The 18890-nt window shown below is 36.6% G+C and overlaps 1 protein-coding gene across 9 annotated transcripts in view; it reads left to right on the top strand.

Moving 5' to 3' along the window:
- The window catches only part of NAALADL2 (N-acetylated alpha-linked acidic dipeptidase like 2), a 1605389-nt gene that overhangs the window by 449807 nt on the left and 1136692 nt on the right, over positions 1 to 18890 (top strand). For 2 of the 9 annotated variants that reach the window (XM_070372998.1, XM_070373044.1), the window contains exon 1: positions 16289 to 16617. The exons of 5 other annotated variants lie outside the window; for them this stretch is intronic. In XM_070372998.1, the coding sequence (XP_070229099.1) occupies positions 16575 to 16617 (43 nt within the window). In that variant the 5' untranslated portion in view covers positions 16289 to 16574. Of the gene's footprint in view, positions 1 to 16285; positions 16618 to 18890 lie in introns of those variants that run through there. 2 more of the 9 variants (XM_070373039.1, XM_070372999.1) reach the window with 2 other exon arrangements.

Below are 18890 nucleotides of genomic sequence, written 5' to 3'. Positions count from 1 at the left end.
CTCAACCAAAACTGTCCTGCTGTTTCTTTTTTCTAACTAAAATCCCCCAAATCAACATGGTGGCTAAGACACTTGCATTATTCTTTGTAAAAGTGTGGGTTTCTAAGAAGCAAGCTGTGAAATATCTGCAGAGTGACATTTATAGGCACCCTCCTGTTCAATAGAACATCCACGTTTTATAGCTTTTAAATTATATGGCATTTTTTCCTCCTAGATCCCTGGTAAGAGTGCTTAATAAAGTTTACAACAATTTCTTTCCTTATTTACCAAACACTTATTAAACACCTATTAAAGTGGACGTGCTCAGTCACTCAGTCATATCCGACTCTGTGACTGCATGGACTGTAGCTGGCCAGGGTCCTCTGTTCATGGGATTCTCCTAGCAAGAATACTGGAGAGGGTTGCCATTTTCTACTTCAGGGGATCTTTCCCACCCAGGGATCAAACCTACATCTCTGGCATCTCCTGAATCAGCAGGCAGATACTTTACCACTAGTGCCACCCTATTTATTAAAAAAAAAAAAATCTTTTTATATGTTAGCTATTTGCCAGCACTAAGAAGCTCAGATTCCATTTAGAAATATCAGAGACATAAATTAGAGATAAATTATATAGACATCTTTGGCAGTTTTCTAAAGCACGTTTTAGAGTCCCTTGGCTTTTATCTTTCTAATTTAATATGAAAAATAGTCAAGAAAAATAAATAAGACTTTTTTCTTAAAATAGTAAGTGAATACTTTCTTTGATTATTTAAGTAGTACATAATTTGTTTTAAAATATGAAAAGTCAAGAAGTATATAAAGATGAAATTAGATGATCGCCATTAATTCTATAATGTAGCAACTGTCTTTTAATATTTTAGCATGTATCATATATTTTGATGAAAAATATACCACAATACTGTGTTAAATATTTTATAAGTCAGTGAATAGTCCTGCATTAACACTTGTAGATTACTCCACTATACTATTTTATAAATTATTTTAAAATCTCCTGTTGCTAGTATTTTATTGCTTATATTTTTATATTATAAAAACACTGATAAATATTTTGGTATAAACTAATTTGTATATTTTTCTGATTATTGTCTTGGAAAATTTCCGGGGAAATTTCACATGGCATGATCACTATTTAATACTTAATATAATATTTAATATGAAGTATTTAATGTACTTCATATATATTTTGCTAAATTGCTGTTCAGAAAGCTTGTAACACTTCTGCTCTGCTTATGAGGGAAATTCTATTTCACTTACTTTCTGACATAAAACTAGTCAACTGGATGAAATATCTGAAACAGTTATTTTCAGATATAGGACAATAGGGTGTTTGGATTGTGATTCCTGAGAAAAAGGAATCAAATAAGGTGAACCATATAATTATCCTGGATTTCTATCCAGGAGCAATTTTCAGAATATGACGGAAGGAGGAAGGGCCTACATATATCCAGAGTTGAAAAGATAGAGATTAAACTTTGATAAAAATAAGACAGCACTATGTGGAGACAATATATGAGATAAGCGAGCTAAACAAGGAAAGAACTCCAGATATCTGCACAGTGGATCACAATAAATTGTGGAAAATTCTGAAAGAGATGGGAATACCAGACCACCTGACCTGCCTCTTGAGAAACCTGTATGCAGGTCAGGAAGCAATGGTTAGAACTGGACATGGAACAACAGACTGGTTCCAAATAGGAAAAGGAGTAGGTCAAGGCTGTATATTGTCACCCTGTTTATTTAACTTATATGCAGAGTACATCATGACAAATGTTGGGCTAGAGGAAGCCCAAGCTGGAATCAAGATTTCCGGGAGAAATATCAATAACCTCAGATATGCAGATGACACCACCCTTATGGCAGAAAATGAAGAGGAACTAAAAAGCCTCTTGATTAAAGTGAAAGAGAAGAGTGAAAAAGTTGGCTTAAAGCTCAACATTCAGAAAACTAAGATTATGGCATCTGGTCCCAACACTTCATGGCAAATAGATGGGGAAACAGTGGCTGACTTTATTTTTCTGGGCTCCAAAATCATTGTAGATGGTGATTGCAGCCATGAAATTAAAGGACACTTGCTCTTGGTAGGAAAGTTATGATCTACCTAGACAGCATATTAAGAAAGCAGAGACATTACTTTGCCAACAAAGGTCCATCTAGTCAAGGCTATGGTTTTTCCAGTGGTCATGCTTTCAAGTTGTTGTGCTGGAGAATACTCCTGAGAGTCTCTTGGACAGAAAGGAAATCAAACCAATCAATCTTAAAGGAAATTAACCCTGAATATTCATTGGAAGGACTGATGCTGAAGCTGAAACTCGAATGCTTTGGCCAATTGACACGAAGAGCTGACTCATTGGAAAAGACCCTGATGCTAGGAAAGATTGACGGCAGGAGGAGAGGGGGCAACAGAGGATAAGATGGTTGGATGGGACGATGGACATGAGTTTGGAAGGACAAAGAAACCTAGCGTGCTGCAGTTCATGGGGTTGCAAAGAATCAGACAGTAGAGCTACTGAAAAACAAGAAGAAGAACAACAACAAAAAAACAATGGTATAAAGGTGAGATTCCATGATGTAGCACAGAGAGTATCCTGTTGGGCAATTACAATTCCAAAAGAGCTCTAGATTGGACAATTTCTAGAGTTACACAGGGCTAGGAATCATTCATCTTCCCACCAACAAGAGTAGGGAGACCTGTTGACTGTATAAGGTATCTAAAGTGTCATATACCTTAGTGGTGTGGCTAAAGTAGTTCTAGAGTAAAGGCTTCTCTAGGGCTGCCTTCAAAAATTACAGAACATTCTCAAAATGATTAGGCTGATCTACAAATAACAGCCCCTCTAGACAAAGTCCAACATTTTTAAAGAAGTACAACAAAATTCATCACTCAACAATGTACATACAAGTGACAGAGTCAAAATGTTCTGCATCCATTCCAAAATTACTAGACATGCAAAGAAACAGAAAATTGAGACTCATAATCAAGAGAAAATTAACTAATAGAAATAGACCCAAAATGATAAAATTAGCAGATGATCTTAAAGCTACTGTTATATATTTGAATGTGCACAATGAAGAAAAGTTATGACCAACCTAGATAGTATATTGAAAAACAGAGACATTACTCTGCCAACTAAAGTCCGTCTAGTCAAGGCAATGGTTTTTCCAGTGGTCATGTATGGATGTGAGAGTTGGACTGTGAAGAAGGCTGAGCATCAAAGAATTGATGCTTTTGAACTGTGGTGTTGGAGAAGACTCTTGAGAGTCCCTTGGACTGCAAGGAGATCAACCAGTCCATTCTGAAGGAGATCAGCCCTGGGATTTCTTTGGAAGGAATGATGCTAAAACTGAAACTCCAGTACTTTGGCCACCTCATGCGAAGAGTTGACTCATTGGAAAAGACTCTGATGCTGGGAGGGACTAGGGGCAGGAGAAGAAAGGGACGACAGAGGATGAGATGGCTGGATGGCATCACTGACTTGATGGACGTGAGCCTGAGTGAACTCTGGGAGTTGGTGAGGGACAGGGAGGCCTGGATTGCTGCGATTCATGGGATCGCAAAGAGTCGGACACGACTGAGTGACTGAACTGAACTGAATGATATAAAGACAAACATGAAACTAATGAGGAATAAATGAAAGATATAAACATGTTAGAATGCTAAAATTTTAAAAGTTCCAAATACAACTTCCAAATAAGAAAAGTTCAGTTCAGTCGCTCAGTCGTGTCCCACTCTTTGTGACCCCATGAACCACAGCACGCCAGGCCTCTCTGTCCATCACCAACTCCCGGAGTTCACTCAAACTGATGTCCTTTGAGTCGGTGATGCCATCCAACCATCTCATTCTCTGTCATCCTCTTCTCAAGCCCTCAATCTTTCCCAGCATCAGGGTCTTTTCAAATTAGTCAGCTCTTCGCATCATATGGCCAAAGTATTGGAGTTTCAGCTTCACCATCAGTCCTTTCAATGAACACCCAGGACTGATCTCCTTTAGGATGGACTGGTTGGATCTCCTTGCAGTCCAAGGGACTCTCAAGAATGTTCTCCATCACCACAGTTCAAAAGCATCAGTTCTTTGGTACTCAGCTTTGTTTATAGTTCAACTCTCACATCCATACATGACCACTGGAAAAACCATAGCCTTCACTAGATGGACCTTTGTCGGCAAAGTAATGTCCCTGCTTTTTAATATGCTGTCTAGGTTGGTCATAACATTTCTTCCAAGGAGTAAGTGTCTTTTAATTTCATGGCTGCAATCACCATATGCAGTGATTTTGGAGCCCAGAAAAATAAAGTCTGTCACTGTTTCCACTGTTTCTCTATCTATTTCCCATGAAATGATGGAACCAGATGCCATGATCTTAGTTTTCTGAATGTTGAACTTTAAGCCAAGGTTTTCACTCTCCTCTTTTACTTTCATCAAGATACTATTTAGTTCCTCTTCACTTTCTGCTCTAAGGGTGGTGTCATCTGCATATCTGAGGTTATTGATATTTCTCCTGGCAATATATATATATGAGAAATGAAAATTTCACTGAATAGTAGTTATAGTAGAATAGACACTGCAGAAGAAACCATTAGTCAGCATAGATTTATAACAAAAGAAACTATTTAAACATAAGTACAAAAGAAAAAGGACTGAAAAATATTAACAGAGCTTCAGTGACTTGCTGATTATCTATACTTGTATATGTGTATCTTTATGTTATCTATATGTTTATTTATACCATATCTATAATTAGAGTCCCAGAAGAAAGAAGCCTGAAGAGAGGAGAGACAGATATTTAAAGACAGCAATTAATGGCAGAATTTTTTAGATTTTGGTGAATATTCTAAACTGACAAACTCAAGAAACTCAGCAAACTCAAAGCAGGATAAAGAAAATCACAAAATGATGTAAAAATCAAATCAAACAAAAATAATGAATTTTTGACAAAGAAAATAAAAACAGCAAGTCACAAAAGACACATGGCATACAACAGAGTAAGGTTAAGACAAACCATACACTTCTTGTCAGAAACTATCTAACCCTGATGGCAATGGAAAAAACTTTTAGCATGCTGAAAGAAAAAGAGACATATCAATCTAGAAATTCAATGTACAGAAAAAATACTTTTGAAGAATAGGTGATAAGTAAACACTTTTTCAGGCAAACAAAAACTGAGAGAACTCATCATCAGCATACAAGAAATAAAAGAAAGGTTTAAGGAAATCTTTCAGGAAGAAAATGGAACTAGAATCTACACAAAGAGCATAAAATTGGTGAATATGTAGGTAAATATAAGAAAATATTTCCCTCACTTTTAATATATTTAAAGAATAATGGAGTAGCTAAAACAAAGACAGTAACAGTGTTTTTTGAGAGGGTTATAAATAACATATGTAGTGAAAAATGTATGAGATCATAATCACAAAGGACAGGAGGGGGAAATGGTAGTATATTGGTATCAATCTCTTATTTCTGAAATTATATACTACTTTTAGGTAGCTGCTATAATTTTAAGTCGAATATTGTAAAACTTCAAACAACGAGAGAGTCAGAGAGGAGAGAGCAAAATCAAGAAATTAAGATACAGAAGAAAAAAAAATTGCTAATAAGCAGATAGTACAGCTGAATTTGGGTCCTAAGACATCTATACTCAATGAGAAAGAATAAAGGACAAATGCAACTTATTGAAAACAAATAGCAAAATGATAGAATTAAATACAACTATATTGATAATTACATTCGTGTAACATAATACTACAATTAGAAGGAAAAGACTATTAATCTGGATTGTCAAAAAAGGGCATTCCCACTTTATACTTTTTGAGAGAGATTTCACTTTAAAGAGAAAAAACATTAAAAAATAGAAGAGGGCACACTATGAAAACAATAAATATCAGATAAAGTAGAATTTAGAACAAGAAATTTTATTAAAAAAGGCTGTTTTATAATGACAAAGTCAATTTACAAGAAGATATAAAAATCCTACATGTGTTTTCACTTAATAATAAGGCTTCAAGATACATAAATTAACACTTGCAGAACTAAAAAGAAAAAAATAATCCACAACTCTACTTGAAGATACAATACTAACACCTCTCTCTCAGTAATTGATACTAAAAATAGATAAAATATTTAGAACATTGCAATCAAGAATAAAATTACATATTCTTTTTCACTGCACACAGAACATTCACCAAGATAGACCTTACACATCTCAATCAATTTTAAAAATTGAAATTACAGAGTATATTCTTTATCAGTGGTGGTAAGTAGAAATCAATAACAGAAAGATACCAGGAAAATCTTCAAGTTAATATACTTCTAAATAAGCCTGAGTCAAATAATAAAGTACTAGGGAAATTAGAACATATGTTAAATTAAATTCTGTTGAACACATAAACTTGTCAGAACTTGTAGGATACAGGTAAATCAGCAGTTAGATGGGAATTTATAGCTTTAGTGCTTTATTTAAAAAAAAAAAAAAGGCAACTAAAATGAGTGTTGTAGGATTCTCCTTTAGGGTTGGTCCACCCTCATGCCTTGAGGGTATACTACCCTCTGTTCACCAAATAAAACTCTGAGGTGTAATAAGTTGTTAAAAAAAAAAATCAGTGTTGTAGATTTTTAAAATCCAAATTGACTAAAGGAATAAATAATATAGATATGAATAGAATTCAAAAGAATAGAAAACTGTCAAAAATAGAGAAAAACAATATAAAGTCTGCTCTCGTTCCCAGAGTTGTCTGCAGAGTAATTCTCTTTTCCTGGTAAGGGAGAGGGAGACACCATGACAGACACTTAAGTCCTGCTTTTAAATAGAAAAGGAGAAGGCAGAGAGTTGATTGCCTTCAATTGAAAGCAATCCTTATGCTAAAGTGGCATATTTGAACCTGGCATATTCTGGCCTCTTCAGAGGGAAGCAGTAACACTAGAAACACTGTGAATTGATTATCTCCTTTATGCTCTTTATTAATTCAATTCTATTTTATTTTTTCATTAATTCCACTTTAGAGGTTTTGAAGACAGATGAAATATAATTGTGTTATGTTTTCTATTAAACAATCATCAAGCATTTATTAAATTCTTATGAATCTGGCAGGTCTGAGTGTGTGCTAAATTGCTTCAGTCATGTCCGACTCTTTGCAACCCCATGGACTGTTGCCTGCCAGACTTCTCTCTCCATGGGATTTCCCAGGCAAGAATACTGGAGTGGGTTGCCCTTTTCCTCCTCCAGGGGATCTAACCTAAGGATAGAACTTGTGTCTTATGTCTCCTGTGTTGGCAGGACGGTTCTTTACCAATAGGGACACCTGGGAAGCCTGAGGCAGGTTTAAAAACATCAACTAAGAAGTGCACTAGATGTGTGCCTAGAGAGTTGGAAGACAAGGCCATATTTACCCTGCATATTTTTAAAAATATTGAGGAAATAAAAATTAGTTGATAGAATAAAGGAGGCCTAAAGTTTTTAGAAGAAGTGGGAGGAACATGATGAGATAATTATTTAAAGCTGCTGCTAAGTCACTTCAGTCATGTCCGACTCTGTGTGACCCCATAGACAGCAGCCCACCAGGCTCCCCCGTCCCTGGGATTCTCCAGGCAAGAACACTGGAGTGGGTTGCCATTTCCTTCTCCAATGCATGAAAGTGAAAAGTGAAAGTGAAGTTGCTCAGTCGTGTCTGACTCCTAGTGACCCCAGGGACTGCAGCCTACTAGGCTCCTCCATCCATGGGATTTTCCAGGCAAGAGTACTGGAGTGGGGTGCCATTGCCTTCTCCATAATTATTTAAAGCTACTTTTTGCAATTGTATGTCTATTATTATGTTTATTCATTCTTAAAATTGTTCAGTTCAGTTCAGTCTCTCAGTTGTGTCCGAACTTTTGCGACCCCACCAATCGCAGCAAGCCAGGCCTCCCTGTCCATCACCAATTCCTGGAGTTCACTCAAACTCACGTCCATCAAGTCGGTGATGCCATCCAGCCATCTCATCCTCAGTTGTCCCCTTCTCCTCCTGCCCCCAATCCCTCCCAGCATCAGAGTCTTTTTTAATGAGTCAACTCTTCGCATGAGGTGGCCAAAGTACTGGAGTTTCAGCTTTAGCATCATTCCTTCCAAAGAAATCCCAGGGCTGATCTCCTTCAGAATGGACTGGTTGATCTCCTTGCAGTCCAAGGGACTCTCAAGAGTCTTCTCCATCACCACTGTTCAAAAGCATCAATTCTTCAGCGCTCAGCCTTCTTCACAGTCCAACTCTCACATCCATACATGACCACAGGAAAAACCATAGCCTTGACTAGACAGACCTTTGTTGGCAAAGTAATGTCTCTGCTTTTCAATATGCTATCTAGGTTGGTCATAACTTTCCTTCCAAGGAGTAAGCGTCTTTTAATTTCATGGCTGCAGTCACCATCTGCAGTGATTTTGGAGCCCAAAAATAAAGTCTGTCACTGTTTCCACTGTTTCCCCATCTATTTCCCATGAAGTGATGGGACCAGATGCCATGATCTTAGTTTTCTGAATGTGGAGCTTTAAGCCAATTTTTTCACTCTCCTCTTTCACTTTCATCAAGAGGCTTTTGAGTTCCTCTTCACTTTCTGCCATAAGGTAGGTGTCATCTGCATATCTGAGGTTATTGATATTTTTCCCGGCAATCTTGATTCCAGCTTGGGCTTCTTCCAGCCTCATAATGTACTCCACATATAAATTAAATAAGCAGGGTAACAGTATACAGCCTTGATGTCCTCCTTTTCCTATCTGGAACCAATCTGTTGTTCCATGTCCAGTTCTAACTATTGCTTCCTGACCTGCATATAGGTTTCTCAAGAGGCAGGTCAAGTGGTCTGGTATTCCCATCTCTTGAAGAATTTCCCACAGTTTATTGTGATCCATACAAGCAAAGGCTTTGGCATAGTCAATAAAGCAGAAATAGATGTTTGTCTGGAACTCTCTTGCTTTTTCCATGATCCAGCGGATGTTGGCAATTTTATCTCTGGTTCCTCTGCCTTTTCTAAAACCAGCTTGAACAGCTGGAAGTTCATGGTTCACGTACTGTTGAAGCCTGGCTTGGAGAATTTTGAGCATTACTTTACTAGTGTGTGAGATGAGTGCAATTGTGCGGTAGTTTGAGCATTCTCTGGCATTGCCTTTCTTTGGGATTGGAATGAAAACCAACCTTTTCCAGTCCTGTGCCACCGCTGAGTTTTCCAAATTTGCTGGCATATTGAGTGCAGCACTTTCACAGCATCGTCTTTCAGGATTTGAAACAGCTCCACTGGAATTCCATCACCTCCACTAGCTTTGTTCCTAGTGATGCTTTCTATGGTCCGTATGTTGTTAATTTCTTGTTGCCCAAGGTGATCAAACACCACATTTTCAGCGTCAGCCTAGATTTTTTTTTTTTTTTTTAATGGACTTTTTCCTATTTAATCTATTCTGGAAAAAAAAAAAAAAAAAACTGTCCAGAGGATATATGTTTATCTCTCCTCATTTTTTCCTCTCTGTTTTTGTTTTTGTTTTGTTTTTTCTCATTTTGTAAATCTGGTCACCATAGGAAAGACAGCAATCACTCACTTTAGGGAAAGTCTATTTTAAGTACTAGCTACTGGGGGTTAGACTGGGGTTAGAGACTTTAATCCTTCATCTCCTCCTTTTCTCTAACAATGCTAGCTGGCAGGCGGTCAGCAGGAAAGTAGAAGAGGAGCTTTCAGAAAGAAAACATTTCCTGTAGAAAGTAGTGAGTGGCCCATTGTGATGTTGAACAAAAGTATTTCTCCTGGAATTGTTTTTCTAGGAAACGCGTTATGCCACTTAGACTTTATTCAGTAAATATATAAATAGAAGAAGAAAAGAAAGAAGAGATAAAAAAGAAAGGAGATAAACTTTTCTTTGACTCTCATAATTAATTTGTTCTTGTTGACTACTGCTTTTGTTGATATTTCATAATTTGAAAGCAAGGCACTTAGTGTTAATTTAATAAGTGATTTTTATAGCTACTGTGTTTATTTTGGACATGCTCATCTACTATTAATACTTTAAGATATTAAGTGAGAGGAATGGAATGTTTCTAAAGACTAAGAAACCTCACATTTTACCTCAGCATCACCCTAGAAGAGAAAGTTGTTTCCCCCTGAACAACTGTTAATTTTTTTTTTTTTTTTCATTTAGCTAATATTTGCCAAGTTCCTATAGCACAGTTGACAATCTGCCTGCAACACAGCGAATCCCGGGTCAGTCCCTGTGTCAGGAAGACCTCTAGAGAAGGGAATGGCAATCCACTCCAGTATTCTTGCCTGGGAAACCCTTGGACAGAGGAGCCTGGTGGGCTACAGTCCATGGAGCCACAAAGAGTCAGACACGACTGAGCAACTAACACACACACACACACACACGCACACACACACACACAGCACAGGTGGCATTAATTGCTCTTTTTTTTTTTCCTTCTTTTTTTGAGGTTAGAGTGAAGAGGCTGAAGACTGGAAGTTATTTTTATCTCAGCATAAATGGGCTGTACTTTTTAATATTATTGGAGCTGTTTTAGGTTTCTCTTTGTCAAGGAGATGAAGCTTCTGTTTTCTGGACTGGTCATTGCACTGCATTTTGAGGAAATAATATTATGTCCAAACTAAAGCTACTATTTAAGCATTTTCATTACATTTTAAAAAGATGACAGAGATAAATCATTCTGTCACGTTGGTGTTTCTATTTATACCAAGGGTTTTAGCTATAGATGTTTTTTCTAGCTTTATTGTAGATTTTTAACATGCCCTAAAATTCTCAAATTGATTAATTCACTGTTCTATGCAGTATCAGACAGTTTGCATGCATATTCTTTTGCTTTAATGCTTTTCTTTAGGTTCCTCTTGAGAGAGTTTTGCCAGAGATTGTGGAATAATAGGTTATAATATGTAGATTAGTTAAATGTGTGTGTGTGTATACCCTTCATTTTTAGTTCCATGATAATAATATTAAATATACAGTTAAACTTTTCTTAAATGTTTTCCCTTTTTCAGATAATATTTAGATGGCTGTCACAGCTAATCTTCCTACTATATGTAGAATCCTGTGGATGAGGGGAGAGTGTGCTAACAAGGGTATATAATTTAAAAACTTTCTCACATTTAAGCCCGGATTTCATGGGATCCTCACAAAAAGTACATAAATCGTGGTACACTGTGATTACAAGCTTATATTTAGTATTTTGTTACTAGCTCTTCCACAGTCTGAAATAGTGTTGTTCCCAGCAGCAAATTAAACTGCTTTGTAATATCACTCCTACCTGACTTTCAGCTTGGCATCTTCATATGTCTGTTATTTTTATATGAGTCATTGTATGTCTTAATTACGTGAAGCAACTTATAAACCATAAGTAGCTGTTAAGCAACCTGGTGTGTGTGTGTGTGTATTAGCATATAATTTATATAGTTCCTTGGCTTCTTTGTTTAATAACACTATAATGGAAAGATCATTAAAATGATAATATTCTCCTTCCTATTAATTATAGCTTATCTTGTTTCCTTGTTAATGGATGCTTCTTACTACTGAAGGAGATAGTTACTTTCTTTGTTCTCAATCAGTATTAATTCTCTTAAGAGTCTGTATGCAATTGTATGAAATAAAATGATAGAGAAATAAACATTTAGTTATAGTAGTATTAAAAGAATACTTTTGTCCACCAGTCAATCCTAATACAAAACACTGCTGCAGCTGCTGCTAAGTCGCTTCAGTCGTGTCCGACTCTGTGCGACCCCATAGAAGGCAGCCCACCAGGCTCCTCCGTCATGGGATTTTCCAGGCAAGAGTACTGGAGTAGGGTGCCACTGCCTTCTCTGTACAAAACACTGAGTAGGCCTTAATTTTCTTGACCGACATTATTTTATGTCACATATATAGAGAGGCACATATGTATATATTGTGTATTCAACTATTTAGAATTACAGTTTCAAGTATATTGGGGGATATCAGAGAAGCCTGATTTAAATGAATTGCATGTTACTGGACAGTTAAGACTATGAGAATGAAAAATTATGATGATAAAGGAGTGACATTATTGATTGGGCTCCTCCAATGGGTTAGCAAGTAAAGAAGCTGCCTGCGATGTAGGAGATACAGGAGATACAGGTTCAGTTCCTGGGTCAGGAAGATCCTCTGAAGGAGGAAATGGCAACCCACTCCAGTATTCTTGCCTGAAAAAGAATCTCATGGACAGAGGAGCCTGGTGGGCTAGAGTTCAAAGGGCCACAGACTTGGACGGGACTAAGCGACTAAGCGCGCACGCATGACAAGGGGCAGTGGACATATGTGAGCAGGGAAGTGGGATGGCTGTGTTTCAGGAAGATCGTGGCGGATATAGAAAGGGTGGATGGGAGGAGAGGAAGAATTCATTTGTAGGGAGTACCTATCTTGGCAAGACATGACAATGGCCTCACTTAAAGGAAATAGAAAGTTAAGGAGGTGGATTTCAGTGTTATTGATAGAACTTAGTGACTATTTGGGGGATGGGAGAGGTAAGTAGTAAGGATAAATCCTAAAGTTTCATCTAGGGCAACTGGGTGGATGGTAATACCCAAATCCAGAAAAGATGGGGTAAAATATGTTAGACCAGCACACCCAAACATTAGGAAATCTTGTTTATCATTACCCATTGTTCTCCTATAGAATGTACTCTTCCCCACCCCCTCCCTCTGCTTACCTAGCTATCTTGCTCCTAGAACTCAAAAATATGAGTGTCAGAATCACCCCAGGAATTCTTGGCTGCAACCAACCAACAATATGTGATAAATAAGGGTTGTATTTTATGCAGATGAGTTTTCTGGTGATAAGAGTTGTCTCCGCTGGTTTTCTTCCTGGTAGGAAGACACTTTTACAAATGAAAAATTTCCTGTATAAATGTAAGTTTCCCTTACAAAAGGGGGAATGTATACTCTTATTTTTAGAGAGTAAGGGGGAAGTAAAGAGCTTTTCTTGAGTCTGCTCATTCTCAGGTGTCTTTTGTTCAAAATAATCCATATTTTAGAGAGCATATTTGAGGGGAACATATTCTTATACCTTGCAAGCACATCTACCTAGTTCTTGGAACTATAATCTCAAAAATCCACCCTGCTTGCTGAGCCTGGAATTTCCTTCCTATGATAGTTTGCAGGATTGCAATTTTGAGAGGTTCTAATCCTTTTCTCTCTAACCTTTGGTCTCCATGGATACCTATGCTTTTGACCAAGTTGTTGTTCTACTTGTGTTATACAATTTACTGAGAAAATAAGTAACATCTCTGTGTAATTATTCCAAATATTGCAACACTTTACATACACAGTACCATGTTCCATAGCATATAATGCCAACATTTATTACTTTGAATAACTTCTTTGTAATTTTTCTTTGAAATGTTCATATATATCTTCCCTGGAAAATCAGGACTAAATAATCACTTCAGTAACTACACACAAAAAATTTAACCTGTAACATTGGTTTCTTCCAAATCTGTAGTTCCAGGTAGAACCTTCAAAATGAGTGACAGAGAATAGCATAACATTTTCTTTCGCTCACTCTCTCTTGGAGCATTTTAGAATACAATGCTGGACATACAGATAAGTGACATGGTTGGAAGTGTTAGTTTTTTATTATGTCACCTAAGTTGTTTTTAAAAATGTACACAGTAGTTTTTATAGCAAAGTTTCTATACATATAGAGCAGTGTTCCCCAACATTTTTGGCACCAAGGGCTGATTTTGCATAGGACAATTCTTCCATGAATGGGGAGGGGGAATGTGAGCAATGGGGAGCACTTGTAAACACAGATGAAGTTTTGTTTGTGGTCACCACCCACCTTCTGCTGCGCGGCCCAGTAATTAACAGGGACTGGGGACGCCTGATATAGAGGACACATTCATTCCAGTAAATTTCTCTCAAAGATTCTGAAAATTTTGATAGTTTTAATAATTATATTAGTTTCTTTCTCACCATTCAGTGCACCTATTTTAACGTCAGTCATGCCTTTTGTTTTTGATGCATACGAGTGTGTTTTAAACTAATGTATGCACTTTTTTTTCCTCTTTCATTTACTTCTTTTATCTTTGATTCTTTGTTTTTTTCTAGAAATTTTCCTAAGTGTCCTCATCTTTTTTATCCTTCTAGTTCTTAATTATTTGCTCTTCCAGACAAACCTACCTACTCTCTCCTCCCATCTCTTTACATTTTTGAAATTTAATTTGTCATTTTTCCCTCTTAGATATTTTCCATTATCTTCTTTGCTAATCTCTGCCCTTCTTTTCTTTGAGGTCCTTTATTTCACCCTTTTTGATGATAGTAATTTGTTCATCTTTACAATACTTGTTGAAGGCATAGTATGTGCTAGGAACTGTGACAGGTGCTAGGAATGTAGTGATGAACACAAAAAGGTTCTCTGACATAACACCTTTTAAGGACAGAAATAATTAAGATGTACATACAATACAATGTGATAAGAGCCATGGTAGAATGAAAAGTTTTGAGCTGTTATGGGGGATCTGGAAGCACACAGAAGAGACCTCAACCAGAATTGGGTTGAAGAATTCCTGCATGTGGATTAGTTAGGCAAAGAAGAGGTGATGAAGGCAGAATTTTTCTAGGCAGAGAAGGCCCAGGAGAGAGAGAGAGACAGTGGATGTACTCAGGGCCCTTTATTAGTATTGAAACTCTTTCAGTGTAACTGGATGTGTATTTGTGTTACTTTCTGTACAGCTGCAAAAGCTTTGGAGGTTTCTGTTTATTTTTATGTTTTACCTCTGCTAAAAAATAAGAGTTCTCTGTTCTACTTTCATAACAACTTCCTGCATGCCATAATTCAGCTGGTAGATAATTGGTACTTTATATCTGTTGTTGACTAATTCTAGGTGCCTGGGGCAGGTATGTTAATACATTTTCATTTTTCCCATAATGAATGAGGATTGATATATGTATTTCTCTTCTTATGGGGAAGTCAGAATGTGATGATTTTAGTGTTTTATTGTCAAACATTCAATTTCAGGTCACTTTTGGTGAAGTATGAGCTTGGTGTGTGTGTTACACTATGCAATTGTACTAGGCAAAGGACTGCTTTATTTTAGAACAAACCACAGCCTGGATTTTAAATCTGACGTTTATGACATGTTGATAAAATGGGCCTTAGATAGTAAATGGTCAGCTCATTTTACAGATGGAGAAACTGAGACCTGGAGAGGTTAATGAAGGAAAGAACTAACTGTGATGAGGACTTGGGTGTGTGTGATGTTTGTTTTTATTCTGAAACTTTTGAGAATAACTATTCTACTTATTTACCATTTCTGTTTTTTATATAATTTATATAATCATTTTTCATTACTAAGCTGGAAAACATGATGGATAGATTATTTTTACATTGAAAATTAAAAAAAAAACTAGGAGATGTTTGAGCCTGAGATTTTTTTTTAAACTAATCTGACCAAGATGAAAAATCAAGGAATTCTAAAGGAAGGAAATACAGATTGTTTTTTACTCTAGATGTCTTATGGGAGACAGAGATGAAATAAATTGACTTATTTTTGTCATCTACTTCCTCTCTTGTAAACAAATAAAGATAAATCTCCGGTGTGTTGCTCATCTTTGCTAGGGATGGGTGTTTTGTTTGAGGCAGAACAGTTGAACCTAATACTATGTTTTTGTTGAAAAGGCAATGTAAATATCAGTATCCTTCTTTTACCAGTGAGGACCTTGAGGCACTGTAAGATTGGATGGACTCATTTCTTTAAGGTTTCTCAGTTAATAAGTAACAGCTGATGTCAGAACACAGTGACATCAGAGCTGTGGTTCTGCATTCTTTCTGTTCAGAAGGAGGGGGACAAGAGAAGGGTGAAGGGAGGGAAGGAACAGGGTGTACGAGGAAAAGGAAGAAGAGGAAACGAAGGAGGAGGAAAAATGTTGCTTGTTGTGTTTATTATCCACCATTTGCAATGTTTAGCACAGTCATACATTACTGCTTTCAGTTTTATAATTATTTCCTGAAATTGATATTTTGCATTTTCCCCATTTTACAGTTGAGGAAACTGACTTCAAGGAAGCTATATTCCTCGTTATAGTTGCACAGCTAGAACTAGAGCTACTCCAAAGCCTACGCATAACTAATTCCCGTGGTGTTCCTTATTTTCCCATACTTTTTTAATGGACATTGCAAAATTCACATTAAATTTTACTTTATTTCTATAAAATAAGCAGATTGGGAACACTAAAAAACAAACAAAACTCTGGCTCTGCTCCATGCCACGGTGGTAGTACAGACACTCTTTTGGCAGGAAGTATTGATAAGTTTCTGGACTAAAGCGAAAGTAGGGAATTAAAAGTTAACACCAAAATTGAAACAAAGCCACGTTTTGTGAAGCACACACTAATAGCAGTCCATTGGATCAAAGGATATGATCTCACTTCACAGTAAAACAGGTCTTGCAAGCCCAGGTAACTCAGGAAGCAGAATGGTAATTATTCACAGAAGAAAGCAGGTAGTATACTGTTACATTACTACAGGGGAAAGTCAGAAGGTCACCAGGCTTGCAGGGTAACTGACACAGCTGAAACTGCTTGGCCCCCTTGAAACAGAAGTAGTAAAATGGGAGAGAATGAAGCAAGTTTACCTAATACTGCTTTGCAAGGTAAGTGCCAACCGCCTCTGAAATGGTTGCAATCAGATGTGTAAGTGGTGTCCATTACAGAGTGTGTGTGTGTGTGTGTGTATGTGTGGTGTGTGTGCGTGCACCTCTGCTGCGTTTCAAGGTGTGCTTTGAGGGTGGTGAAAGAAGTGGGGATTGTTTCTGAAGAAGCAGCTGTCTCGTCCGTTTTTCTCAACTACTCAACCTACGCAGAAACACAAATTTGGTGGAGTAGGGAAAACCTTATCTTACTTGAGCTATAATGCTGGAGAATGGTACAACCTACTTCCAGTCCCTTTTCATGTGAAACTTTTCCCAGTATTGACAGAACATTGATTTTTGTCCTTGCCTGTGAGATTTTTATTTGTAATAAAATTTTACCATCTCTGGGACTTACCAGCCAAGTGTCCTTGTAATTAATATTACCACTTTTTTAAGGTAGAAAACAAGTCTCAGAGGGCAGTGTCTGGTTGGGGAGAGTGGTTTTAGAAGTCTTACTTTATCAGATACCTTTGTCCTTTAAAGGGACTGGCTTTATTGACATTGGCTTGACCAGGCTACTATGGCTAGGCTTGTTGATAGAAACAAATACAAGTTGCCTCACACTTTCTACTTTTTTGAGTGAGAACGTTTCTTTAAAAAAAAAAAAGTGCAGAAGGCATATTTGTTGCCATGATTTCTAGTCCTCTACTCTCTTGTTAATTATTTACCACCTTTACTAGTGACATTTTGATCAAGGTCTTTTTAAAGAAGTCTCCTTGATGATGACATTTTTATTTCCTTAAATATGTTCTTCTGAAGCTTACCAACAAGAGAATACTCAAACCACTGTTTTCCTTTAAGTGTACGTAACCAAAAACATAATTATATCTGTGAAATGTAAAACATCTGAGGATAACAAGACCATCATAGACATGCTTGGTCATAAACATGTATCATCCATTTTTACAGAGGTAAATAATCTTCCAGAATACCTGTTTTTTTTTTTTTTCTCTATTTTCATTAATCCTTTCTCTACTTACTTTGCTTAAAAATCCCAGAATTGTATTTCTATTTCTGTGTATTTCCTAAAAAAAAAAAAAAAAAATTGAAACACTGTGTAAAATGCTATTAAAAAGTACCTTTAATGTAGAGTAATTTTAAAAGTTATTTAATGCTTTCTATTGAAGAAAAGCAGCAAGGTAAAAGAATCATTTAGTATAAGCCTATGAAATAATTTGTGTTTTATGGATAAAATATATGTGATTATAACATATGCCTTAACTGTTTCTGTAATGTTTTTCCATGGGAAAGTATATAGGAAGCATCTAGGTTGTTAGAGTTGTTCGTATAATAATAATTTTGTGTCAGATGTGTAGGACTGTTTGGGAACCCCCAGAATAGCCCATCTTAGCCTGTCTTGTACATCATCTGTGTCTGTGTTCAGGATTGAAATAAACTGAGGAGTACCCTGGCAGCTTTCCTGTCCCCTCATCATCCCTCTTTGTGTCAAGATCAGGATAATATTTGCTTCTTATTTTAGAGTCCCAGAATGTGCATAGATTGTCTGTTGTTTTGTGGGTTTTTTTTGCCTCTTTTTCCCTCACCCTTTTATATCTGTTATGAGTCTGGTAATACATTCCATTTGGGAAGGGTGAATTTCTCTTCCTCCTATATATTGATTTTTCCAATTATTTTCAAAATCAATTATTAGCACAAATCAGAAGAGCATGCATAAAATTTAAAATAAGAGCTATGGTAAATAATTTGAATGTCATGGTTTGAGTTAGAAAACAGTGTGCCTTGATTCATAAAGCTTCTGTAGCTGGGGAATACTTGTGAGATCAATTCTATCCTGGGGTATTTTCCTTTGTGCACTCTGCTTAAATTTTTCAATAAGGAATGTGTTCTCCTCTGATCTTATCTGAGTTGAAATGCATCCTTGATAGGTCTACAAATAGTTCAGATTTCTCTTCTTGGAGTGTTGAAATGCTTCCATTCCAGACATATTTGCCTTAAGATTATTCAGTGAACCTATTATTCAGTGAGAATTAATGAGAAACAAGATGCTTCAGTTAGTTTGAAATTACTTCTGGATCTTGTTTTAATTATAAAGGAAAACACAGTAGGAGTTATTTTTTACCTTTATTTGTGTGTGTAAAGGTAAGAGATTTTGCTAAGGTTGTCTAATATCTTATAAAACAAACCAAGATATATCCAGGAGTCTTCACTTATGGATTGCTCTAACAGCATTCTATTTTCTGTGCAATCAGTTTCGTTCAGTTCAGTCACTCAGT

The sequence above is a fragment of the Bos mutus genome, chromosome 1 (genome assembly GCF_027580195.1).
Source record: "Bos mutus isolate GX-2022 chromosome 1, NWIPB_WYAK_1.1, whole genome shotgun sequence".
NCBI lineage: Eukaryota > Metazoa > Chordata > Mammalia > Artiodactyla > Bovidae > Bos > Bos mutus.
Note: the sequence above shows the minus strand (reverse complement) of the source record. Positions and strands in the feature narration are given on the sequence as shown.